We start from the raw sequence: 26,843 nt of genomic DNA on the forward strand, positions 1-26,843 counted from the left end.
GAGATAACATGCCTTTTCTTCACAGGAAAAATGTTATAAAATGAACATACAGAGTTGAGGAAAAAACCTTAATCCCATTGTTCCTCTGCAAATCTATGTACACAGAATCCACCCCTAACCTCTTAAATGTTAAGATTCAAGAGGTTCCATGAATAGATTGTTTAGAGTGGAACAGATCTGCACAAGTAGCCAAGTGTGAAGCAGTAAAAATGAAAGTGCAACCTTGTGAGCAGAATCCTCCACAAGTCTTGGGATCTTTGTGGAATAATTGTGCAACTCAGACTTGAGGCAAGTGCTGAAGGCAACCTCTTCCCAATCCCACTGGGTTCCAACAACTACACTAACACTTAACTGTTCAGAATAGGAACCTGAATGTAGACGCAAATCCAAAGGGGGGGTGGGTAGAAATAGTAAGTGGGATCCGTAAGTCCCTGGCGAGACCTTGAAGTGCTTGCCAGTCAACTAATAAGAGTTCAATGGTTCCGGGCTCTTCTTCCCAGTTGTAAATATTAAGATTATACCAGCAAGAAAGAGTCTGTAAAAAAATATGATTTAAATCCAGTCTTACTGACTAGTGGTTTAAATTGTGATTTAAATCAAATCCACCCTGATGCCTAGCAAACTAAAATCAGGATAATGATTTTAAAACTGGCATGTCAGTGTCACATACCCGGACAGTGTTGAGGAGGAGATCCCACAAAAAGCATGGCAAAGAAGGTGATGAGGATGTCAAGTCACAGGGCTTTCCAGAATCCTTGCAGCGTTATAGTGTGAATGCTGCACAGCTGAAGCTACACACCATGCTAACTAACACCAGGGGGGGTCAGCTAATGTCATTTGCCAGCACAGATGTGCACACTGGCCTACAGGAGAAATATCTCAGCTCTAACCAGCTGTCACATGGAAATGTTTACAGCTGCAAGAAGCTCGTCTTGAAATTTCAGTAGCAAGGAAGGAATGTTTTTTTAGAAAAAGAAAAAGCAGTATTAAATTGCTAGCCAGATCTGCAGATGCCTGTGTATTTTGCAGAGATATCAAGCATGCAACTGACCAAAACACCCATTTACCTAAACAGTCCCCCCCCCCCCGGTTTTTTGAATGCACTTCAATATTAATTAACTGAGTGTTCATTTGAAGAGACTGATGTTACAAAAATAGCTCTTGGAATGAACAAGCTTTATTTAACAGTTAATTTGGAAGAGTGGAGGGGGGGGGCTGTATTGGCATGCCAGTCTACTCCTGATAATTCTCCAGCAGCCGCCCATATCTCTCACCATCCAAGTAGCCACAGCTCCCTACAAGGAATGAAGCATAGAGGCTGGCATTATTCTATTAATAATAATAATAATTTGTTGTTGTTGTTTAGTCATGTCCGACTCTTCGTGACCCCATGGACCAAAGCACGCCAGGTTCTCCTGTCTTCCACTGCCTCCCACAGTTTGGTCAAACTCATGTTCGTAGCTTCGAGAACGCTGCCCAACCATCTCATCCTCTGTCGTCCCCTTCTCCTTGTGCCCTCCATTTTTCCCAACATCAGGGTCTTTTCCAGGGAGTCTTCTCTTCTCATGAGGTGGCCAAAGTATTGGAGCCTCAGCTCCAATTATTTATTTATACTCCGCCCATCTGGCAGGGTTTCCCCAGCCACTCTGGGCGGCTTCCAACAAAAGATTAAAAATACATTAAAATATCAGTCATTAAAAACTTCCCTAAACAGGGCTGCCTTCAGATGTCTTCTAAACGTCAGATAGTTGTTTATTTCCTTGACATCTGATGGGAGGAGGCCGGGATCCACCACCGAGAAGGCCTTCTGCTTGGTTCCCTGTAACTTGGCTTCTCGCAGGGAGGGTCTCAGCCTGTGTACCAGATGGAGCTGGTAGACAGCTGCCCTGGACACAGAACTGTCCTGCACCTCCATGGACAGCTATGAGTCCAAAATGACTCCCAGGCTGCGCACCCGGTCCTTGAAAGCCCTGGTTTAGGGCTTTAAAGGTCAGCACCAACACTTTGAATTGTGCTTGGAAATGTACTGGGAGCCAATGTAGGTCTTTCAGGACTGGTATGATATGGTCTCGGCGGCTGCTCCCAGTCACCAGTCTAGCTGCCAGATTCTGGATTAGTTGTAGTTTCCGGGTCACCTTCAAAGGTAGCCCCACGGAGAGCGTATTGCAGTAGTCCAAGCGGGAGATAACCAGAGCATGCAATGCAACACAAACACCTCACAGATCAGACTGCCTCCTCTCCTATGAGCCAGGGATTTAACTGCTACTTTCTCACTTTCTTTTTTAACTGAAGCAATTATACAGATATTTTCTTATGAGGCTGTTCAGAATTTGTTGTCTTTTATAACGCTTTATTTGTTATGCTGCATATAAGCAAACACGAACAATGAACTACTACAAGATCAGAAGTGTGGCTTGACAGACAAGATCAATTATTTCCAGTTACAAGGGTCTCAGACTGGGTTCCCCTCCACTTCCACACATCCTTCATCCCAAAATGTCTTTCCATGAGATGCAGGTTGTCGCTAGAGGTCAGTAAATGTATACTTTTTAAGATAGTGCTCAGGAATTGCTTAATAACAGTACACAAGCTTGGAAATAATAACAATATGGTGTTTCGTAGAAGACCCGAGCATCTTCAAGCAGCCGTACTTTCATTTTACAGGTTGATTATTCAGAGGGATGGGGAAAGTCACTGATAAATCAGTTGTGCAACCACTGAAGGGACAAAAGGGGCCTGAACCACAAATTATCATGCAGCCATTCAGGTTTCAATATCCAGATAAGGAGTGCATTTTACAGCATTAAACCCAGGAGTCCTGGCAATCCACCTTTAAGACTGCATGCTACTTCCCTGGGGTAAATAACATTTTTACCTTCCCCAAGGGCTCCTGCATAGATTAAGAGGTCTGGCTGGCTCTGCTGGCAAGAGATGCTCTGGCAGTGTGAGCCAAGTGCTGCTTTTTGGCTACAATAAAAAGGCGCAGAGATCAGCAAATGCCACTTCTTTCTGAATCCCATCCAGACAATAATCTTGTGAAACAGAAGCTGTTCTTTGAAGTAAGTTTTCATTGTCAAATTTAAACTGTTCTGGGGTGGGGGGCTCCAGAAAAGTCAACTCCCTGTTTGGTGAATGAAGGAAATAGAACAGATAGGCAAGTTTAAGTACAAAGACACTTGTTACTTCTATTGCAATTTCAAGGGAAGTAATAGTACCACTGTATTCTGCTCTGGTCAGACCTCACCTGGAGTACTGTGTCCAGTTCTGGGCACCACAGTTCAAGAAGGATACTGACAAGCTAGAACGTGTCCAGAGGAGGACAGCCAAAATGGTCAAAGGCCTGGAAACGATGCCTTATGAGGAACGGCTTAGGGAGCTGGGTATGTTTAGCCTGGAGAAGAGAAGGTTAAGGGGTGATATGATAGCCATGTTCAAATATATAAAAGGATGTCATATAGAGGAGGGAGAAAGGTTGTTTTCTGCTGCTCCAGAGAAGCGGACACGGAGCAATGGATTCAAACTACAAGAAAAAAATTCCACCTAAACATTAGGAAGAACTTCCTGACAGTAAGAGCTGTTCGGCAGTGGAATTTGCTACCAAGGAGTGTGGTGGAGTCTCCTTCTTTGGAGGTCTTTAAGCAGAGGCTTGACAGGCATATGTCAAGAATGCTTTCATGGTGTTTCCTGCTTGGCAGGGGGTTGGACTGGATGGCCCTTGTGGTCTCTTCCAACTCTATGATTCTATGATTCTAAGTAACAAAAAGGAATTTGCACCCATTGAAAATCACACTTGAGTCCAAACTAGATATGATGTTAAATGTGTACGTACTGTATATCCATTCGATGTGGACTTTAAAAAATGCAAAAAAACTGCTTGGGGGATGGAGCTAAATTTCCCCAGCACACATGCAGTAGTAACGATAATTATAATTTGTATCTTAACACAACAGGGTGTTAAATGCAAAGGTGCACTGAACATCAGTTTGGCCCAAGGGGCTTATAGCAGGACGCAATTCTCCTACACTCTTAGCCACCACCAATACCTCTGGCTTGGCTACTCCACTTCTTTATGCTTCCCTTGCATACATGCACTGCACACATGTTCATCATCATAAGGAAACATGGTGAGCAAGACTGAGAGCTGGCAGCCACTGCAATCCATGCCAATGGAAAAGGCCCCATCCAAGGGTGGCAGGCAGGTTACAAAGTGGGATGAGAGAGAGCTAACCTTAGTGGTTAAATGCAGCCCTGGTTTTACGGCTACTGCATTTATACAGTAACCAACAGGAATCCCACTTGGTCATGGAACAGACCCTTTTTGACAAGGCACTATAAAATCAGCAACAGAAAGGCTGCGCGTTTAACAAGGCTGTAAATCTAAATTAAATTCCATTGTAGCGGCATGAAATTCCTCAATTAAATGCCGGACGGAATTATCCCCTTGAGTGTCTCAGATGTCTGTAAAACATCCCATTTTATTTTCACTGGTTACTGGAGAGCGACAGAATACATGCGGCAATGTGTCGTTTGTATCTTGCAGGTGCAGTACTTTCCCTTTGCATTGGAGCAGGATTTTTCTGTGTCTTTGATCTGACAGTACCAGAGGGTGAAAACTGATGTAGCCAAAATGAACCCCCCCCCCCACACACACACACGGGCAGGATGTATCAGCAAGCTTGGAGGAATTCTAAGGTTTACAGAAGCACAAAAAACTCTTAAGAACCACCAGGGAGAGAGGGGAAACAGGTCAATGAAAACTGAACATGCTCACGGAGCATGGAATGCTGATTGGGCTTGATGGGGAGCAGAGAGAAAACTGGAGGTGAAATTGAATGAATGGTACAAAGTGAGGGCTGTCTGTCATTTTGAACAGGAGCACCCCACACAGAGACAATTTGTTTCAGGTCCCACTTTTTCTGTTGTTGTTGTTGTTGTTTAGTCGTTTAGTCGTGTCCGACTCTTCGTGACCCCATGGACCATTGATCCCCTTCATGGATCAATGCCTTGTTGTGGCGAAGGGGCTTGAATAACTCAGAGAAGCTATGAGCTATGCCATGCAGGGCCACCCAAGATGGACAGGTCATAGTGGAGAGTTTTGACTAAATGTGATCCACCTGGAGAAGGAACTGGCAAGCCACTGCAGTATCCCTGCCAAGAAAACTCCATGGACAAAGACTTTTCTTCTAAAAAATGCTAAACATTTGCATGTGAAGCTGAACAAATGCTTTCACTTGAAGACACTGATATAGAAAGTGATATCTGAAATGTGAGCATTTAGGGAAGCTTTTGCAAAACTGGATGAAAGTAGACAACATTATCATAATGCTTGCCACCAATCAGACTGTGGGGGCCCGTTGTATTTTATTTTGAACAAATAACAACTTTTAGCGCATTTTCGAATCAGCTTTCTAACCAAAGATATTTCAAAGTGGAGTGAGTGCATCTACTTATCTACAGTATATATAACTTAATTCTTTTAAATCTGTACCCACTTTTTGATGCATTGGTCCCCACCATAACAGCAGCACACAAAAGGCATATGCAAAGTGTATGTGTCTGCAAAATGTGCACGCATAAATGGGGGGAAAGTAAATGAAAGCATAGAATGCCACAGAAAGTATTTCAGAGCCGCCTCTTCCTAAAGGTTCCTGCTTTTGACTCATCTCCCTTTCTCTTAGGTACAAACCACACATTTAACACTACAGAATCTTCTCTCACCATTCAGGCCAGGGACCAAAGCCATTACATTACCAATAATTGAGAAAATGAGCTCTAAAGTACTGCCCATCACTTGAAAGAGAGGAACACCAATGACATGGGAGATTTTTTGCTGCCAATACCGTATCTTTCACAGTGCTTAAAATGAAGTTGTTTCATAACTTCAGTCGAAGTTGGTCTCCATGAGAAGAGCAAATAAACTAAAAATAACTTGATGGCTTGACATTTCAACAATCTCACAGCAAATTGTCATGGCAATAGAAGAGTTGTGACCTGTTGTCATGCTAACCAAAGTTTGAAGATTAATGGGAAAGCAGTTTGTTCCTACTTCATGTTTACGCTTTCAGATTTTAGTCTGAGACACTTGGCGGAATGGATTTACAGTGTTGAGAAAGCAAAACAAAGCCACTGGGCTTTGTTCCTAATAGAAATTGTTTAGAAATCATTGTGCTTTAAGTGCCTACACCTACTGTTCATATTATTTGTGTAGTATTTATCGTTCACAAGGTGTTTTACAGACTTTATTGCCTTTGCCTTTGCAAGAGCCCATTTTGCATATAGGAAACAAAGGCTGAGAGAGAGAGATGTGGCCAAAGCCATAGGATGGGGATGAGCCCAAATGCTACACTCAACTAAAAATGGCAGCCCTGTGCTGGATTCTCTCTTCTTCCCGTCCCCCTGATAACTGCTTAAGTACCATTACTAACGTTGAAACATCATGGTAAGAGTTTTTATACCCGTGCCAGTCTGTTGGGAAGAACTGGGATGAGCAAGCAAAACAGTATGCTGATACCACAACAGAAAAATTGGCATGCCTTCACCTTCCAGTATGAAGGAGAGAGAACCTGACACACAAGAATAATTGCTGGTGAGACCCAAATTCAGGTCTCCCTAATTTTACTCTGTAATCTCCATACTTTAGCAACTTTTCTAGACTGTGGAAAGCTCAGCATCCAGTCCTAGACTGCCGTGCTCTGGGGCTTACATGATTCACCAGTCACAAATTCTCTTGATTCCTTCTTTGAATGTGAAGTAGTAAGCAATGAAGGCAAGTTAAACAACCTACTAAACTGGGTACAGTGGTACCTCGGTTTACGAACGTAATCCATTCCTGAAGTCCGTTCTTAAACCGAAGCCGTTCTTAAACCGAGGCGCGCTTTCCCTAATGAGGCCTCCTGCCGCCGGTGCACCATTCGGATTCCGTTCTTAGACCGAGGTAAAGTTCGCAAACCGGGAAACTACAGTACTTCTGGTTTTGCGGAGTTCATAAACCGAAGCGTTCGTAAACAGGGCTGTTTTTAAACCGAGATACCACTGTAATGCTATTCTGCTTTCAAAATAACAATAATAAAAAATAAAAGAATTGTCCAGTAGCACCTTAGAGACCAACTAAGTTTGTTCTTGGTGTAAGCTTTCATGTACAGAAGTGTGCATTCACACTAAAGCTTATTATACCAAGAACAAACTTTGTTGGTCTCTAAGGTGCTACTGGACAATTTTTATATATATTTCGACTGTATCAGACCAACAAGGCTACCTACCTTAATCTAGAACAATAATAAAACCAGCCTGTAAAATTTCAGTGGCTTTTGAGCAGATTCCTTGCCTGCACCCCATTGATCAAACTTCCAAAATAAAAAAGCAGGAGGGAAAGCAGGAAATGGTCCTTACCTGGGGAAAGATAGCAAGGGGATGAAGCGAAAGCAGCACTGAGTCAAATGATCAAAGACAGACAGACAGCATCATTTGAGTGCCACCCATGTGGTTCTTTCTTTCCCTTAAGCTAACATGAGTCTTCCTGCTATCACCTCCCACTGATGGTTATTACCATGCACTTTACCTCCTGGGGACCCCAATAAAAGAGGCAGCTAAATCCCTCTCCCTAGAGGAGGAGAATGCTCATTCCTACAACATGTAAGGCATTTAATAAATGAGAGGCAGAAACATAATCCTCAAGAGGACAGGAAAGGCAATAATGTCAAACGCAAAGCTGTAAACTGCCCAGCTACAAGAACTGTTTCATAGAGGATAAGACAGGTTAAGGTGCTCTCATTTCTATGGGGCTGAAATAGCTTTATGGACTAAATCATTACAATGAAAATTCAGCTCAAGTATCACTGGGTGTTTGGTTTTTTTCAGTGAAATTTCTTAAGCAATCTCATTGAACACACATGGGGGGGGGGAGGCAGAGAAGCCAGGCTCTATGTGAGAAATGAAATGCTAGATCAAGCCAGAGAACTTTGAAATAGCTCAGTTCCACTGCAATTTAAGATGAACCTATTTTGTCTTGCAACAGTTCCAATCTGAATCAGTTCAGATTGAAATTTATAAGCAGCACTAGCAATTGTGCTGAGTAGGGCTGGTCGATATCAGCTTTTCGACATCACAGTGTATCGCCAGCCAAACATGATATACCGTGATGTTAGAAAAACAAGATCCATTGGCCTCTGCACACGGTTTCACCCAGGTGCTCACGGTCTGGGATAATGCAGCTTGTTTGCACCGCTCAACTGGGGATCGGGCAGGAACTCTTGCCTCCCCCCCAGTGGACACCGCTAGCAGAGGGACTCAGGAGTGCCGGCAGTTTCACCAGCGAAATAGCACTGAGTGAAGCCAACATCACAGTCTGCTCCTCATACCGCTCCTGGGCGAGATTCATATACAACAGGCACGTCCAGCTTCCAAGAGACTGCGATGTACTCCCACTATTTAAAAAAACTGGCAGTGATCTACCCATTGTTGTTGAGCTTTGGGGGGGGGGGTGACCCAGAGTAAAGCTGCTGGTTTTGCCTCCCTGAATTGTTACATACTGAGTCCAAACACAGTTCATTCCAGGCTTGGTTGCTGCCATCTAATTCTCTCCACTGCTGTGGCAACTTCCCCCTCCCTTCCAAGGACAGAGAGAGCCGTTCAGTTAGGCTCTCGGCACTACTGCTGCAGCATCTGGGCACAAGAATCCATGACGGAAATCTCCACGCAGGAGCCACATTTCTTATGGATCCTTGAGCCCAGGATGCTGGTGCAAAAAGGCTGAGGGCCTAACAAAGGCCCAGCTGCATAGCTTCCCTGTCTGCCACCATTTTGATAAGAACGTTGAAGTTGCTAAGTGACTAACTTAGATTCATTTATTTCAACGGGTCCATTCTAAGCAGAACTTAGTTGGATACAACACTTTGAAATAGGCTCAGAAATAAAGAATGAACCGTTTTATTGCTAGGGATGTTTTTGTTTTTCTTCCAAAAATCCTTTTACCTAACCCCATTCCAAATTGAGCAAAGCTGGAGGGGGAGGAGGGATTAATCATCATTAAGTAGCACGACATAAAAACAAATGCTTCGGTTTTATTGCCCTTCCTGAACACATGGGCAATATGAAATACCAGGGTTTGTTTCCAGGAACTCTTTCAGCACAAAACCAGCAGCATAGCAGGTGCTTGTGTTGAGTTGGAGGGGTCACCAAGTGCAGCTGAGATGAGGGCTTCTGGGTCTGGGAACAGAGCCTGCCATTTACCTCTTGCATTTAAAAAAATGATGGCAGGTTAGTGCTGAATCTAGAGACAAACACCCTCTTGAGAAAGCTCCCTTTCAACCAGGCACAATGCAAAACTGGTGGAGGCCAAAGCACTGGAAAGTCTTTCCGGACTCGTGTATTTGAACAGTGCCAAGCAAGCTCATTGAGACAATATTTTCTTCCTGTTGTCCTAGCCCAGAGCTCTGGGAACTGATAAATCATCTCTGGCTGCAAATGCATTAACATTCCAGGCCAGTACTGGGTTAGATGAAATGAGGACGAAAGCCAGCAAGAGCACAGGGAGAGAAAGGGACACGGGGAGAATGTTTCAGAGCAAAATCAAGCCTTGCACGTCCTCCAGATTTTGAGAGAAACACAGACGCACTTGGGTTATGCTAAAGCAGGGGTAGGCAACCTAAGGCCCGTGGGCCATGGACGGTCCGAGAATCAGCGTGTTTTTACATGAGTAGATTGTGTCCTTTTTATTTAAAATGCATCTCTGGGTTATTTGTGGGGCCTGCCTAAACATTTTGGTTTAGGCAAATCTATCCAGAGATGTAGGATTAGAATTGTTTTAAAAACTGTTTTAGCTTAACTGTTGATTTTTTAAAATATATCTGCTTTTTTAAAAAAAAATAAAGGCTTTTATTTACAATTTCAATCTTTGTGTCATTTTTTGTAAATGGATTGGAGGTTTTATTTACAATCAAGCAGTACATAATTTTGTGTTAAAAATAAACAATCCAGTTCCTGCAATGAACCTGTGACTGTCCCCTTCTTCGGAAATGTTGGTGCCACAAACAAGATTGTCACTCGAGGTGGCGGCAGCAATGGATTGCACCGGCAGGTGGCAGTTTTGAGGCCCAGGACAGATGAGCCAGGCCCAGCATGCTAAGTCATCCAGCACAAAGCTTACATTTCAGAATAGTTAGATCTGCATTACAGTGCAACACAGAAATCTGATGCAAAGCACAGGAGGAAATTGGTTTCTCAGAATACTCTAGGCGGGATGTGCATGCTCTGTGCAAATGAAACAAACAATTATAGAAAGCCAAATTCCATGAATCTATATATATATAAATGTAAAAATCTTGAAACTGACGGCCGCTATGTTCTCCGTAACCGCTTGACCGATCGTCCTGAAATTTTGACACAGCGATCCAGGCCACTCCCTGAGGGTTGTAGGGGACATGAAAAACCTCAAATCACACACCTCGGCAGAATTTGACCCGCTTTTCCACCAAGTCAAACAGCGCCCTCAAGTGGAATTCCTCCCACAGTACACCCCCTCCCTTCCTGAGAAATCTAAGCCACACCCACAAACCAAATGACATCATCATCAACCAAGCAACTTAAACCACACAGGCGGCCATTATCAGACAGACTAGGCCGCTTTCCAGACTAGGCCAAGTGGAGGTAAGGGGGGGGCAATAGAGGGCAGGGATACGTAATGGGTCAGAACGGGGGGGGGGGAGACACAGGGATGAAACCTGCCCTCTCCACAGTGTCTCGCCTCGACTCAGGGGGACTCTGAGACTCAGGGGGATCTGAAGGGGGGCTATTACCCTCCATTTCACAGACTAACGCACAGCAACGCGTGCAGGGCCAGCTAGTTGTGTATAAATCTAAAGTGTATCAATGATAGCCTGCTCCCCACCCCCACAACATTCATCCTCTTTCATGGTTGAAACTGCAACACTCAGAGCAAATCAAAGAAACAGAAAGTTGTGGACGATGCCTTCTTTCCAACCAAGGCAAAGAGTAGAATTCTGGGACCAAGAGAAATAGCAAAAGGGTTAATTAAGATAGGGCAAGGAAAGGAAGCTTTCACTCGGCTCCTTCTTCCTTGTGACAACAAAGGTACCGGTAGAGGGTTTAAGGAGGAGAGCGGTGCCTGTCCTGTGTGCCCCATGCAAACATCTGGCTGGCCAGCTACAGGCATGAGGGCACCACACAACTTCAGGGGCTGGCATGGGGCAACTTAGTCAAAAGAATTACTTTGACAACTTGTAAACAGAGGCTTTACTAGCCAGCACTGGATCAGATTTCCATCCATAAAAGCTGACCTTTCAACAAAATTATAATGCCTGCCTAGAATGTAAAAAAATAATAATAATTGTCTACCTGGGGAGGAGAAAAATTCAATATTTAATATACACCCTTCCAAACACAAAATCCTAATTCACTGCTCATAGAAACAGACAATGCAAACATTACCCAAATTGCTCATTGCTAAGCCTGCCTGAATGCAAGATTAGAAGTAATTCCAGCAGACTGCTAGCAGGATCCAATTTTCATTTGTTCCTTCATGGAATCTACAAACTGTGCAAGCGCAGTAAAGGACAGCCTCTTTATGAAGGATGGTCAAAGAGCCAATTTTCAAGATTCCAAAACTGGTCTTGCAAGTGTGTGTGTGTGTGTGTGTGTGTGTGTGTGTGTAGAATCAAGTCTCATGCAGGACCTAACTTCCACAGTATGTTCCTATATGTTCAGGTAGAAAATAGTCCCTTGCCTGTAAAAAAGAATATGCAAATCAGGACGGATGAAAGCCAATTTATTATTAATGCTACATTTTGCAGGGAAGAAAGTTGTTGTGTATGACTCATGGAAGTCTAAAGATTGTAGAGGTGCAGATTTCAGAGGTTTACTGCTCTTAAAGCACACACAGCTCCGGATGGACGAAAACAAAGCCTGGCAAGAGCTTTAAGCAGAGCCATAGCTACGGGGCGAGGGGCTAGCCAGGTTTTTTGCCCTGGCTGAAGCCTCCAGAGGGGTGCCATTGTGTGTGTGTGTGTGTGTGTGTGTGTGTGTACGCAAATGTGCATGGGAGTGTGCCAAACTGGGTCTTTGACCCGGGTGAAATAAAGCCTAGACTTAAGAACAAAATAAAGAGTCTGCTGGAACAAGCCAATGGCCCATCTAGTCTAGGGTTACCAGACATCCCCATTTTCTGGGGACAGTCCCCGGATTTGCAAATCTGTCCCCAGAAAAATTATGTCCCCGGAATGTCCCCGGATTTCATTAAATGTCCCTGGGAAACGTGACACCCTGCTCTCCTGGAGTAATATGCAGCTGGAGAGATGAGAAGATAGTTCAGAAACAGAGGTGGGGGGGGGGTTGAAGAATGCGAAAGAAAGGCTTTGCAAGTTGCCCGGCAGAGAAATCACACGCCTTGCGCCCCTCCTGGGCAAAACTGTAATGCCTGCCCATGACTCCCGAGCCTCCCCAATCCCTGTTCTAGGCCATGAGTAGGCAAACTAAAGCCCGGTGGCTGGATCTGGCCCAATCGCCTTCTAAATCCGGCCCATGGACGGTCCGGGAATCAGCGTGTTTTTACATGAGTAGAATGTGTCCTTTTATTTAAAATGCATCTCTGGGTTATTTGTGGGGCATAGGAATTCGTTCTTTTCTTTTTTAAAAAAAAAATATAGTCCAGCCCCACACAAGGTCTGAGGGACAGTGGACCAGTCTCCTGCTGAAAAAGTTTGCTGACCCCTGTTCTAGGCACATTTTGCGACAGGGAATTTCATTAGCGTGAGCCGTTTCTGAGCTCTGGGCACAGTACTGCGCCTAAAATTTCAGATTAAAACTGCAGAGTGGAAGGAAAGGAGGACCTTTTGCTGCCTCCCCACTTCCAGCTACTCTCTGAAGACTGGAGAAGAGACCCACTTAAGAATATTAGTGGGGGGGGGGCAGAGGAAGGATTAGACCATGTGAAAAATGAACATAACATTTTAGCTGCATTCATTCATTTTCAGCTTTGTATTCTTGTTATTAAAAAATGTGCCTAGGCATTCCATTGTTGCGCCCGTAACCTAGGTTTAAGGTGCCATTTAGCTCCTAGCTTTCATATCTGTTTCTAACACTGTATATGAGAATGTGTATATTTTCGAGCGTTGCTCCACTCATAATCTGTCATCTCAATAAAAATATTTGAAAAAGAAGATTACCAGAGGCAAGAATGCTCCCTTTTCCAAGAATGAATCCAATTACTGCATGCCCCTAGCAAATATATGATCTGCTGTTCCTCTATAGGAAGCCTGAGGCTCCCATTGACATTGCCAATGCTGCTCCTAGTGGCCACTGGCACTCTCAGCTCACCTGCTGAAAAGGTAAAGGTAAAAGGCCTGCTATATGGGACGCAGGTGGCGCTGTGGGTTAAACCACAGAGCCTAGAGCTTGCTGATCAGAAGGTCGGCGGTTCGAATCCCTGCGATGGGGTGAGCTCCTGTTGCTCGGTCCCAGCTCCTTCCAACCTTGCAGTTTGAAAGCACCTCAAAGTGCAAGTAGATAAATAGGTACCACTACAGCGGGAAGGTAAACGGCGTTTCCGTGTGCTGCTCTGGTTCGCCAAAAGCGGCTTTGTCATGCTGGCCACATGACCTGGAAGCTGTACGCCAGCTCCCTCGGCCAATAATGCGAGATGAGCGCTGCAACCCCAGAGTTGGTCACGACTGAACCTAATGGTCAGGGGTCCCTTTACCTTTACCTTTACCTTTATGTCCACCTGATATGCACAGAGAAGGGTCTTTTGAGGCCTGGCTTTCACTGACTAGATGGTTGGACAGTGTTCTCGAAGCTACGAACATGAGTTTGACTAAACTGCGGGAGGCAGTGCAAGACAGGAGTGCCTGGCGTGCTATGGTCCATGGGGTCACAAAGAGTCGGACATGACTAAAGGACTAAACAACAACAACAACATCCAAATTGAACTGAAGTAAATTTTGGACTGCTCTTCCAAACCAACCCGGCAGGTGCCTAGGGAACAACTTGCACCTTAATATCAGCAAGACAAGGGAGATGGTGTTGGACTTTTGGAGGAAGAGAGGAGAACTAGCCCCGCTTTACATCGGGGAGGCCTGTGTAGAGAGAGTCTCTTCCTTTAAATTCCTAGGAGTTTATCTCAGTGAAGACCTTACTTGGAAAATCAATACAACCCAGGTGGTTAAGAAAGCCCAACAGAGACTCCATTTCCTTAGAGTATTGCAAAAGAACGATGTCAATCAACATTTGATGATCTCCTTCTACTGGTCCACAATAGAAAGTGTCCTTTCATACTGCATCACGGTGCATCTCTGGGTTATTTGTGGGGCCTGCCTGGTGTTTTTACATGAGAAGAATGTGTGCTTTTATTTAAAATGCATCTCTGGGTTATTTGTGGGGTATAGGAATTCATTCATCCCCGCCCCCATAATATAGTCCGACCCTCCTCAAAGTTTGAGGGACAGTGGACCAGCCCCCTGCTTAAAAAGTTTGCTGATCCCTGCTCTAATACATTACAGTCATCAATTCATAGAATCGCAGAACTGTAGAGTTGGAAGGGTCAATATAGCAGCAAAAAACTGGCCTGAGATCAAGGAACAAGTACTGTGCGACTTGACAAGTGACTGGACTTGTCGGCTGGGGAGACTACACAATTGCCTGACCCTGCTCAAAGCCATCCTCAAGACAACACACACACACACACACACACACACACACACACACACCCTACTCTGGCTTTTACCTCTGAAACCTCAGAGCTGTGAGTCATTCATAGTGAAGTTATCATTAAAAAGGAGCAACGGAACACAATGTGCTTGCCCTTGTAGGATCCTCAAAGAATCTTTTTGTTTTGTTTTGTTTATTAAAAGCAGAGGATTAGACTGCTTGAACACCAGAAGGCAGAAGAGCCAGCAGTTTTCCATCTTGCCCTTTGTTTTAATTGGGGCCACCAGCACAGCACATTCCCCTGGGAAATCATTTGGAAAGTTACACTGCAAACCAGAATTAAGGCGCAGGTTTGTAACGCTGTGAACAACAGATGCAAAAATGCACTCCCGTGTGCTAAAGAGAATCAAGGTCAATGAGGCTGAAATTCTCCACAAATGTCACCAAGCTGGAACTTGCACAATCTGCCTCTGAATCCTAAGCACCTCACCTTTCTCTTGTGGTAAGAAGAGCATGTTTCTAGCCTTCTAGTCTGCAGAAGATCCTGAACTGGTGATCTGAACCCAACCAAGGCATGGATTTAGCCTATCGACTAGCACCAAGCTCTAGCCAAAAAAAGAGAAGTAAATAGAGAACTATAAGTTCAACAGTGGGATTCAGATGTTTTGCTCTCTCAATTGAAGGGACTGATTCAAGAAGTGTATTTCAGCATCGGACTATACAGGGAGTAAACAGATAGAAATGTCCATCTAACATCTGACAGCTATCTGTACCATATTATGATTAGCCAGAATTTCCCTTTTGGGCAATTCCTTCCACTCAGATGTAACTGTGCTAATTTAAGAGATTTCAGCGCAGGGGCCTTGCAAGTACAGGCTTCTCTTTTGAGCAGAGACTATTCGAAGAACATAATTACACCAGCCATATCCAAAGCTTTGAGCTCAAATAGGAATGTGCTTGGTTCAGAAAGCTACAAAAAGTGCCCAGAATAGAGTCAGTCACTTGCAGCTTAACTTTTGATTATGTAAGCAAATCTTTGCAGTGCACTATATATATATATATAAATTTTGGCACTTGCTACGCAATGTAGCAGCCATGAAAAGAAACCTCTAAATGCTTATAAAAGAGCCAGGAATTGCAAAGACTGGTCGGTTTGTAATGACGTGCATAGTTCAACAGCCCACTTTGGCACCTTACGGACATCGCCGGAGTGGAAACTGTTTCGATTCAGAATACACCAACAGGATGCATTCATTCAGTAGTCCAGCTGACCATTAAAATGCACAAAAACTTTACTACTTTTGGCTGCCCTCATTGGTTTATATGCCATCAAATGCTCGTGTGGAAATATTTACATTTGAAAACACTGGCAACATCTGCACTTGTAGATCTGGCGCTCTTCTGGTGGTGCATTTCGAGAGTGTCACCACACTAATCACCACACGTCCTTGAGACCGTTAAAAATGTACATCAGCTGGCTGTCAAATTGCTGGTGAAGCAATGAAGTGGATTTCCTCCCTTTGCTGTGAACACACATATAGGATTTTCTCCTTCATTGTTTCTCCTCTGCTACTTGTTTCCAGGTTTTCTAACATACCACCTATTTATCTAGTCCTAGGTACTTTATACCAGTAAGTGGTTAAAATCCTCTCTTCATTCCGTTCCATTTAGCTTAAACAATGCACCTGCTACAACCTCTCATCTTCAGAAAACGGGTTTCATTAGTAGTACCTGACTGCACAGACAGCTGATTCCAGTTTATATAATAGGTTCAATGCCTCACTAAAAGTTGTCTGTTTATTTTCATGATTGTGATTTAGCTATCTGCATATATTGTTAAAGAGAGGGTTTTAAAGACGACATTTTGAGTTTTATTGATCAGGTTTTTATTGTTCTCAATTGGGGGGGGTTCATAGCATCTTTAAGTGTCGTTTTTATTTTGGTTTTGTTAAATATATTTTATTGAGACGCATATATATATTTCACATTTCTGTATATGTTCTACAAAAAAAACACTTTGGTAATTTTGTTTCATATGCATTTGCAAAAATACTATGATAATGTATTTATACTTTACTGTTCCATGTTATTTGTATGTTTATAGCACATGTGGCTCCCAGGCATTCGCCCATCCAGGCCTGCTTAGCTTCATGGGCCTTCAGACCATAGTCTAGAGCAGGCTTCCTCAACCTCGGCCCTCCAGATGTTTTGAGACTACAATTCCCAGCATCCCTGACCACTGGTCCTGCTAGCTAGGGATCATGGGAGTTGTAGGCCAAAAACATCTGGAGGGCCGAGGTTGAAGAAGCCTGGTCTAGAACTTAGGTGTTTGTTCACCCAGCCTGGTGTGCTAGACCACAAGTATGCTTTTGATTGCATCTTTCCTCTTGTTTGCCAAATCCACTTGTCTGACCACTAGCCCATCCATGACTATGCCTTCTGCCTCTGGCCCACATGACCCTCGGCTGCAACCTCTAATAAAACCAGGCCCCAAGCCTGACCGGGGTGGGTGGGAGCTGCTGCTTATGGGAATGGCATGTGTCTCTGTTTGATGGTAGCACATGCTACTTTTCCAAGACCTCCTTCCCAGTCCTCTGCCTGCTCTTGCTGCCATTGGTGCTGTTGTGCTCCTCCCCCGCCCCTTGCTAATTTGAATTTTGTCATTCCAAAATGCTGGTTTTTAAGAATTCTGGGGACTTGCTAACGGACAGGAACTGTCACCCGGCCTAGAGTTATGAAAACCCTTGATGTGGCTGATTATGGGGACTGTTGCCTTGGCCCAGCATGGACAGTCTTACGGTAACAGCACAGATATTTCTCATATAAATAAAGGGGAGTCATTTTCATTAAAATGTTGAGCGATCTTTAGGCAACAACAAAAAAATATATAGTTCTGTTCCCTTTTGTAATTCAGATTTAGCTCACCCCATGCAAGAAAAATGGTATGGTAGGACATGAAGAGCTTTTGATATATTTTGTGCCTGGGCTATTCTTCTCCATCCTGAAGTTTTCTGTTTCATGGTTTTTAAAATAAAAGCCACTCTTGTGACAACTCTTTGCCTCCTGGGCAGCCAAGACAAACATCTAAAGACTCTAGTGGTTCAATTGATTCATCAGTGCTCTGTGTATGGGTTCTCACACTGGCAACATCTAAGTTTTCCTGCCTTTTGTGCTTTCACTTACATTCCTGGGGACCTTGTTAAGCATTTCCGTGTTTGAATTTGCCTTCCTTTTCCTTTTCAAGCGATTCCATCTCTCCCTGGGACCTCTAACAGGGCAAATAAAGGTCATTTGAGTACCTGATTAGCTGAAATGCACATTCACTTGGTCCCTCAATTCCATACAATTTTGCTCAAAAGCACTCAACAGAGCCAGCAGCTTCATTCCTAGACTTCCTAGCAGGCTGACTCTCCCACCTATCAAACCTCAACCCTCTTGCTTCTCCCATTCTGCTAGCGAAAACAAAAGATGCTTCAGGTGGATTGCAGCCACTGGAGGGGGGAAGAAATAATAAACCTACAACTGCAAATAGCTGAAATTAGCAGACATTTGAAGAGGAGCCTTCAACATACCGCTCCTGAATAAACCTTTGTTATCTTCCCTTTCTTAAATCCTGCATTTTCTCCTATGGGGGATATATTCTGGTGCCAAGGAGCCAGAGTGTGACACTGGTCAGAGACAAACAAAACCACCCACGGTGGAAATTTGGCCCACGCTTTCTAGAAAGATAATGGGTTGCACAAAGACGGCTTGTGGTTCCCAATAGGCCTTTGGTTGGCCACTGTGAGAAAAGAAGGCTGAACTACATAGGCTTTTGGTCTGATCCAACAGGGCTCTGATTATTTACAGGTATCTCACAACATAGATTAGGCTGAGAGATCATGACTTGCTCAAAAGAAGCTCAAATAGTAAGCTCAAGTTCAAGTTTGGCTGGGAGCTGGCCAGAATGGCTGGGGCAACCCAGTCAGATGGGTGGCATATAAATAATACTAATAATAAAAACTACACACTCACTACTACTACTACTGCCGCCACTATTACAACTATCATTTCACTACCTAGAGCAAGTGAAATCATCAATACATACATATGTTCAAATATCAGGCTGGGATATTTCTTTAAATGCCACACACACTCATTAATGCAATGTAAAAAGAAAAGAACTTCATACTTGCTCAATATGCAAGGTTGGAAAAATCCCAGGTGCATGAACTCGTAGAAGTTGAACGCTGAGTCTTACTACTTTGAAATATTTATTCAAGCTTCTGAAAGTTGAGCGCATGAAAGATTGATGCCGGCACTGCCTAGACACTAGAATTATTTTTCTAGCCCTGTCAATATACTTTTCCTGTTGAATCAAGGAGACACTTCATCAACAGGGAAAAAATTATGAGTGCATTTATTGGTGAAAGCTTTGTCCAGCTAAGTTACCTCTGCTGATTTTTCAAAACATCACTATTTAATTACTATCGCCACTCAATGGCAAAGAGAAATAGATCAAATTGCGGCTCTTACTAGAAGAGCCAAATTATATTATGGGATGCCCTGGGGAGCACCTTTGAGTTCATTATGATGAGGTTAGTCCTCTGGCCCTCCACAAATCCATGGCAATAGAATTAGGTAACAGAATGGCTGATACTCCACAGAATATTTGCCGAATGGGAAGATGAAGATGGAGCTTCGGGCTCATCCAAATCGGGGTCCAGCAGGAAAGAAAAGGGCTCCATGCACAAACCTAAACTTTCAAATGGTGCTTGTTTCAAATATCTGAAGCAGCAAACATGGAATGTTCACATAAACTCATATAAGAATGTATGTGTGTGAGAGAGAGAGAGCTTGCTTGCTTCCTTGCATGCATCACGTTTTATTTTCTGTAACTGCTCACAATACTTTATCAAAGCATATCCTGTTGGATTTTTTGAATAGTCAAGTTACTTTAGAGCCGGACTAATGTAAATACTGTCTGTTTAAGAGAAACAGGTGCCGGTGATTTCTGTTAATTGTTCACAGGCGTGGGCTCTGCTCCTTGTATATAAGGCTCTGCCAGAAAGCCTTCTGCATCTCTTAGTAGATCACTCTCTCAGTTAAATATCTCTCAGTGTGATTTAATTCTCAGTTTAAGAGATTCCAAGTTGAATCTTAGTATGAGAGTTGCTTAGTTATAAAGCTAGTTTGCTGTTAATTCTTGGGTAGTTTAATGGGAGTTATATGGGAGTTTGTGGGAGGTTTGGAATGGTTTGAAGGTTGGAATGTGGGTAGATAAAGTTGTTAAGAGAGAAAGCATTTATCTTTAGTTTAAAGTCGCTTTAGAGTCACTTTGTTTTTCAGTTAAAAAACCCAATCGTTTGTATTTTCATCTGTATACTTTTACAAGTGTACAGCTAGTAAGGGGTTTCATATAAGGGAAATAATACCCTACACTCTTGGTGGTGTTTTCTTAGCCAAGTCAACTTCTGACTGCGTATACTCTGCGTGAAGCGTACTTTAAAGGGCCGCTGGAAACTGGGATATATGACTTAGGTTAAGCAGGTTTCAATACCCAGTTTTCTCCAATATTATTCTTATTATATATATTTTTTCCAAAATATCCCCCTCCCAGATTTTTCACTGAAGCACTCCCTATTAATAATAATAATAAAATAGAAGCAGAATATAGAAAAATACAAAATGGAACCAAATACTAACATACCTAAAAACATTTTGCTATGGCTTCTACATTAATCCACCTTTATATTCCATAATCTTGGAAAGATTGAGCGAGGAGCCCATATCATAGCGTGTTAGCCAAAGGTACATAGCTGTGACATTTGACTGCATCACAAGACCCCAAGGGTAAGCTCAAGGATCCCTTGGAACATTGTGAGTGGAGAAGGCAGGTGCATACAGACACAACATCCTCTATTCCCAACATATTTCATAGGTAACTCGTTCAAAGGATACAAACTTTATATATGTGTACTGTATATTAATTTCAGGTTGGTAAAGCCAGCATATGAAATGCCTTGGGCTGTCTCAGAGGATGCCGATGAAGCTATCAGATCAGAAATGGCTCAGTCAGTGGAATCCAAGAGCTGCACTAAATTTAAGTGGCACCAAACGTAATATCTTGTGATATTAGTAGGGGAGCCTTGGGACATACCTCTTGCATCTTGTGCTGCTTCACTGGTGTCCTCAAGCTTATTGCCAACCCAACGCAGTACGCCAAATTGTGCAGATCTGACCTAGTTTTACATCCCACCCTCTAGATCATAGGATTATACACAGTGCACTTTTTTTTTAAAAAAAAGTATTTATATACCGCCCTAAAGCCAGAGGTCTCAGGACGGTTCACAGAATAAAATCAAAATATAAAACCACAAAATACATAATGAAAATAAAACCAACCCAATAACCCCACCCCTACCCGCACCGACATTTTGATATAACATCAGAGTTGTATGCTATGGCAAACAGCATCAACAGCAGCCTCTTTTCCACACCTGTAATATTCCTAATGTTTAGAAAGAAGATTCCACCTAAACATTAGGAAGAACTACCTGACAGTAAGATCTGTTCGGCAGTGGAATTTGCTACCAAGGAGTGTGGTGGAGTCTCCTTCTATGGAGGTCTTTAAGCAGAGGCTTGACAGGCATATGTCAAGAAGGCTTTGATGGTGTTTCCTGCTTGGCAGGGGGTTGGACTGGATGGCCCTTGTGGTCTCTTCCAACTCTATGATTCTATGATTCTATTATTTATTATCAAACTGTAAATATTATCATATCACAGCAGTCATGAAATTAAAAGACGCCTGCTTCTTGGGAGAAAAGCAATGACAAACCTAGACAGCATCTTAAAAAGCAGAGACATCACCTTGCCGACAAAGGTCCATATAGTTAAAGCTATGGTTTTCCCAGTAGTGATGTATGGACGTGAGAGCTGGACCATAAAGAAGGCTGATCGCCGAAGAATTGATGCTTTTGAATTATGGTGCTGGAGGAGACTCTTGAGAGTCCCATAGACTGCAAGAAGATCAAACCTATCCATTCTGAAGGAAATCAGCCCTGAGTGCTCACTGGAAGGACAGATCCTGAAGCTGAGGCTCCAATACTTTGGCCACCTCATGAGAAGAGAAGACTCCCTGGAAAAGACCCTGATGCTGGGAAATATGGAGGGCACAAGGAGAAGGGGACAACAGAGGACGAGATGGTTGGACAATGTTCTTGAAGCTACGAACATGAGTTTGACCAAACTGCGGGAGGCAGTGGAAGACCGGAGTGCCTGGGGTGCCCGGAGTGCCTGGCAACTAGCTGTGAAGTTGTCTCGTCCTGTCTGGGGTTATTTAAGCTGTGATAAGCTTACCAATTGTATATACTGTACATTATATTGAGAATTGGAGCATCACTCTTTAGCCATCATATGAGGACTGTACATCCTATACAACAGATGTGGCCCTCTACCTGTTGCCAGGCTACAAATCCCACTATCCTTGAGCCACTAACCATGTAGGACGGAGTTTATGGCAGTCCAACAATATCTAGAGCAGGCATGGGCAAACTCCGGTCCTCCAGAGGTTTGGGACTACAATCCCCATCATCCCTGACCACTGGTCCCGTTAGCTAGGGATGATGGGAATTGTAGTCTCAAACATCTGGAGGGCCGGAGTTTGCCTATGCCTGATCTGGAGGGTACCACCTTCTCCATCCCTGCTTTGGGGGCGGGGGCTTATCTATTTTAAATCAATTCAAATTAGATACAGCGCTAGGGTTTTCAGCAGGTCTATGTCACCGGAACAGTGTTGGTCCTGAAAGTGAATAAATGCCTTTTATTTGGACCAACAGCTACTCAAACTGCAGCCTTCCCTTTCAAAAGACGAGGTAGCTCAAATAAAACACTTTGGTGAAATCAAGTCATATAGCTCATTTGATTCATCGGATGTTAAGACAGACAGAGCAGTTACCTGTCACTGACATGCAGGCAGAATAAAGCCAAGGCGCTTGACATTTTCCCTAAACTGCAGTCATGCAAAAGGAGGGCAACAACCCATTCCAATACGTAAGGCTCAGTCAACATTTCAGCATCGTTCCAGCCATTTGGCTGCACACTATTTCACAATATAGATTCAGCATGAGTAATAATGCTGAATTTGAAGGAGAAAGCACATTGAAATAAGGAGATTTAAAAAAGGCTATACAAGATACAACCTCAGCCAGAAGAAGATAAATCATGGAAAACGCTGAACAAAATGTATACTGCATCACTTGAGAGGAAACAAGTATTTACAAATGCCAGGAGACTGAGTGCTCCTTTTGTCAACTACAGGTGTGTCTTGTGGCACCTTGGTTAGTCTAAATGGAACAGGGCTATTTGTTATTTTAGCAAATAAAGCCCTTTGCTCCTTCAGCAGCCAAGGCCACAGACAAAACTTCCTATTTTCCAATTGTGCCCCATGAGTCTGAAATAAGTTTTAAATGCATCTCTTTTATACAGCTGCCTACAGAACACATTAGATTATCACAGCCCCATAAGCTTGTCTTCTATGTTTAGGAGGCAACATATTTTAATGCTATTAAACAACATTTATCTTCATGCATATTACAAAGACACACAAAGAACCAAGCTCAGACATGACATGAATGCTTATTCTCAGCCTCTCCTGAACTCTTATTCCCTTATAGCCATTTCCTGATTTTCTGCTGGAACACTCTGTCTGTTCCAATATATTGTTCTGTTTCCAGGTCCTTTGCAGGTTTGCCTCTTATGCAATTCTTATGGATCACCAGCCATCACATCATTCCTCCTCAGGTCTCTCTCCCCAGGTATCTGCACCTCTTAAGCTGCCCCATCCCTTCACCTTTCTATGCACTAGATGCTCAGCTCATATTTTAGGTCCCTGCATGCCAACTGGCGTTGGTCAAAATGCCCATCTTCCTAACTTCCTACTGAGATGGTTTTTCAGAGACAGTCTCTTGCTACCGGCTGCAGTAGCAGGAATGAAGACACTTCCAAACAAAACAACTAGGCTCTGTAGGACACACGGCAGCTTCGTTCAAGATCTACAGCATGGTAGTTGTAGACCAGGGGTCCCCAAACTAAGGCCCGGGGACCGGATGCGGCCCGCGCAAGCCAATTGTGTGGCCCCCGCCAACCCCCACCGCCCACTCTTACCGGCGTGCCACGGTGCGGTTACCCATCTCTGGGTTGGTGCGGCGCCAGAAATAGCTTGTGCTCATGCGCAGAAGCTATTTCCGTCACCGCGCCGACCCGGAAGTGCGCCAGAAATGATGTCTGCGCATGCGCAGAAGCCATTTCCAGCGCCACCCACGCCAGAAAAAGCAAGTGCGTGCGTGTATGGGAGCGTGTTCCCCCGTCCTTCGGCCCATCGCGCAACCAGCCCAAAGCCAGGTATGTTTGGGGACCCCTGTTGTAGACTTACAATAGTCTGTTATATTGTGGCAACTGGTGCAGGAAGAGAAGCATCCCAGAACAGTTGAGTATCACTCCTGTCTGCAAAGTGACAAAGAGATCTAGGACAGATAGATACTGGCCCCATTTTCTATTACAGTGGTACCTTGGGTTCTCTAACTTAATCCGTTCTGGGAGTCCGTTTGACTCCCGAAACTGTTCGAAAACCAAGGCGCGGCTTCCGATTGTCTGCAGGAGCTTCCTGCACTCATTCGGAAGCCGCGTTAGACGTTCGGCTTCCGAAAAACGTTCGCAAACTGGAACACTTCATCAATACAGTTGCAGAACATAAACAACTTCCAATAATTACAGGAATTTTCATCTGTGTTTTTCACTAAGGAACTCTAATGAGGAAATCTTTATAGAGTTGAGACGCATGGGCATGAAACTAAAACAAGAAACCACCTGCATTAAATAACTGCATTAGGGGCTTTTTTTACATTTTGTATTTTCAGCAGGTGTAATTGCTAACATATGAATGAGTTTTCTTGTGCAATATTCACAGGTTACATCAGTGGTAACTCATGGCAAAGTTCATCACTGTAACCTGCAGAGAGTTATTTATGCAGAAGGAAGGAGTCATCAGCAGAGAGAGAAACCACTGACTTTCTTAAGGCGTGCAGACTGAAGATAAGTGATTAGATCCCATAGGGCAGACATACCAAATGTTAAGCACAAATTGAAGTATCACATTAGAACATGCCTGAGGAGAGAAGTCTTATCAAACAAAAGCTGGTGCATTGAAGGAAACTCCAGGGGTAACAACAAGATCCCAGAAGAACAACAAAACTTGGTTACAGCAACGGGTTCAACTTATCTGAATTAACCAGCTGCCTGGTATACACACTGCTGCGTGGAAAACCTGTATCTGAACTACACCACTTCAATCTGCCGATAACACACACACACACACACACACACAGAGAGAGAGAGAGAGAGAGAGAGAGAGAGAGAGAGAGAGAGAGAGAGAGAGAGAGAGAGAGAGAGAGAGAACTTCACAAGGCTAAAACCCAGCTTAGACCTGCCATCCCACATCTAGCTTTCTACATGCAGAGAGTGGAGGTGGGGGTATTAAAGAGCATTGTATGATTAGCCGCCACCTTCCATCTGAAATGGTCCACCCCATAAAAAGGCACATCACCTGCATGGGATCTAGTCCTCTGAGCATGGTAATATAAGCAACCTTACCTGTATAGGCCATGTTCTTAGGGTTTCCATAAGGAGCCCCAGGTTGAACGGGGCTGTAAACTGGATTCATTGTGGAAGACGTGAACACTCTGAAAGAGAAAGGGGGGGGGAAGTGAATACAGAAAAGTATTTCCCACCCTCACATTAGGATGGTAAGGACTGTGTTTATGATTCATGACATACGAGTTGCAAAATAAGTATTTACGAAAATACAACAGCTTACTCAGTTTTTCAAGTTTTGGAGCCTTCACTTAATTCTCTTAAATTATTCTCACGGGTGACTTACCTTTCCTCCTAATTACAGCGAAAGAATTGCAAGAAATGAGTTTTTCACTACTGCGATTAAATGGTACTTGGGAGAAATCAGAAAGAGCAAGTCCCCTCTTCCACTAGGGGGAGTCCAAGCCAAAGGACAGATCAGGGAGTTGAGGCCAAAAAAACCCCACAATGTTTGGGCCACAGGTGCATGTTGTACACTGAGTGTAAGATTCATATCACAGGAAATAAATCATACCCATATCATAAAGCAACATTTATCCAGTATAACTGAAGGAGCGTCTCCACCCCCATCATTCAGCCCGGACACTGAGGTCCAGCTCCAGGGCCTTCTGGCGGTTCCCTCCCTGCGAGAAGTGAGGTTACAGGGAACCAGGCAGAGGGCCTTCTCGGTGATGGCACCCTCTCTGTGGAACGCCCTCCCATCAGATGTCAAGGAAAGAAACAACTACCTGACTTTTAGAAGACATCTGAAGGCAGCCCTGTTTAGGGAAGCTTTTAGCATCTGAAGGGCAACTCCCAAGAGACTGCGATCTACTCACAGAGTTAAAAACTGGCAGTGATCTACCCCCTTTTGGGGGGTTTAGGTCAAAGTTGTTGAGCTTTATTTAGCAAGGAGGAAAGCCCCATTTTGGGGGGTGCAGGGCAACTATGTTGAGCTTTTTTGGGGGAGGACCAAAGTTGTTGAGCTTCTTTTGGGGGAACCAGTGATCTACCACAAACATCCAGTGATCTACCGGTGGATCACAATCTACCTGTTGGACATGCCTGGACTATTGTATTTTAATATTTTGTTGGAAGCCGCCCAGAGTGGCTGGGGAAACCCAGCCAGATAGGCGGGGTATAAATAATAAATAATAAATTATTATTATTATTATTATTATTATTATTATTATTATTATTACGATTACTACTACTATTATTGTTGTGTGGCAGCTGGAGCGTTGGGCTTGAGGTTCTGCACAGCTGTGATACTCAACTACTGCAGTGCACTATATGTGGGACGGCCTCTGAAGATTGTTCCGGAACTTCAGCTGGTGCAGAATTCAGTGGCCAATTTTCTCACTGGGACAAGGCAGTTTGAGCATATTACACTGATCCTGACTTGACTGCACTGGCTGCCAATTAGTTTCTGGCCCCAGTTCAAAGTGCTCGTTTTGACCTAATGAAGCCTTAAACAGCTCAGAACCGCAATACCTCCAGGACTGACTCCCCCAATATGAACAAACCCAGATCCTGCCATCATCACCTGAGGCCCTTCTTTGTTTGCCCCCTCCACT

General features: G+C 43.8%; 1 protein-coding gene across 6 annotated transcripts in view; it reads right to left on the reverse strand.

Annotated features, from left to right (window-relative positions):
• The window catches only part of FAM168A (family with sequence similarity 168 member A), a 148,773-nt gene that overhangs the window by 67,342 nt on the left and 54,588 nt on the right, over window positions 1–26,843 (reverse strand). For 5 of the 6 annotated variants that reach the window (XM_060273943.1, XM_060273942.1, XM_060273941.1 and 2 more), the window contains exon 3: window positions 25,288–25,376. In XM_060273943.1, the coding sequence (XP_060129926.1) occupies window positions 25,288–25,357 (70 nt within the window). In that variant the 5' untranslated portion in view covers window positions 25,358–25,376. Of the gene's footprint in view, window positions 25,377–26,843 lie in introns of all 6 variants that reach the window. The other variant, XM_060273937.1, reaches the window with a different exon arrangement.

The sequence above is a fragment of the Zootoca vivipara genome, chromosome 4, assembly GCF_963506605.1.
Source record: "Zootoca vivipara chromosome 4, rZooViv1.1, whole genome shotgun sequence".
In the NCBI taxonomy this organism is placed as follows: Eukaryota; Metazoa; Chordata; class Lepidosauria; order Squamata; family Lacertidae; genus Zootoca; species Zootoca vivipara.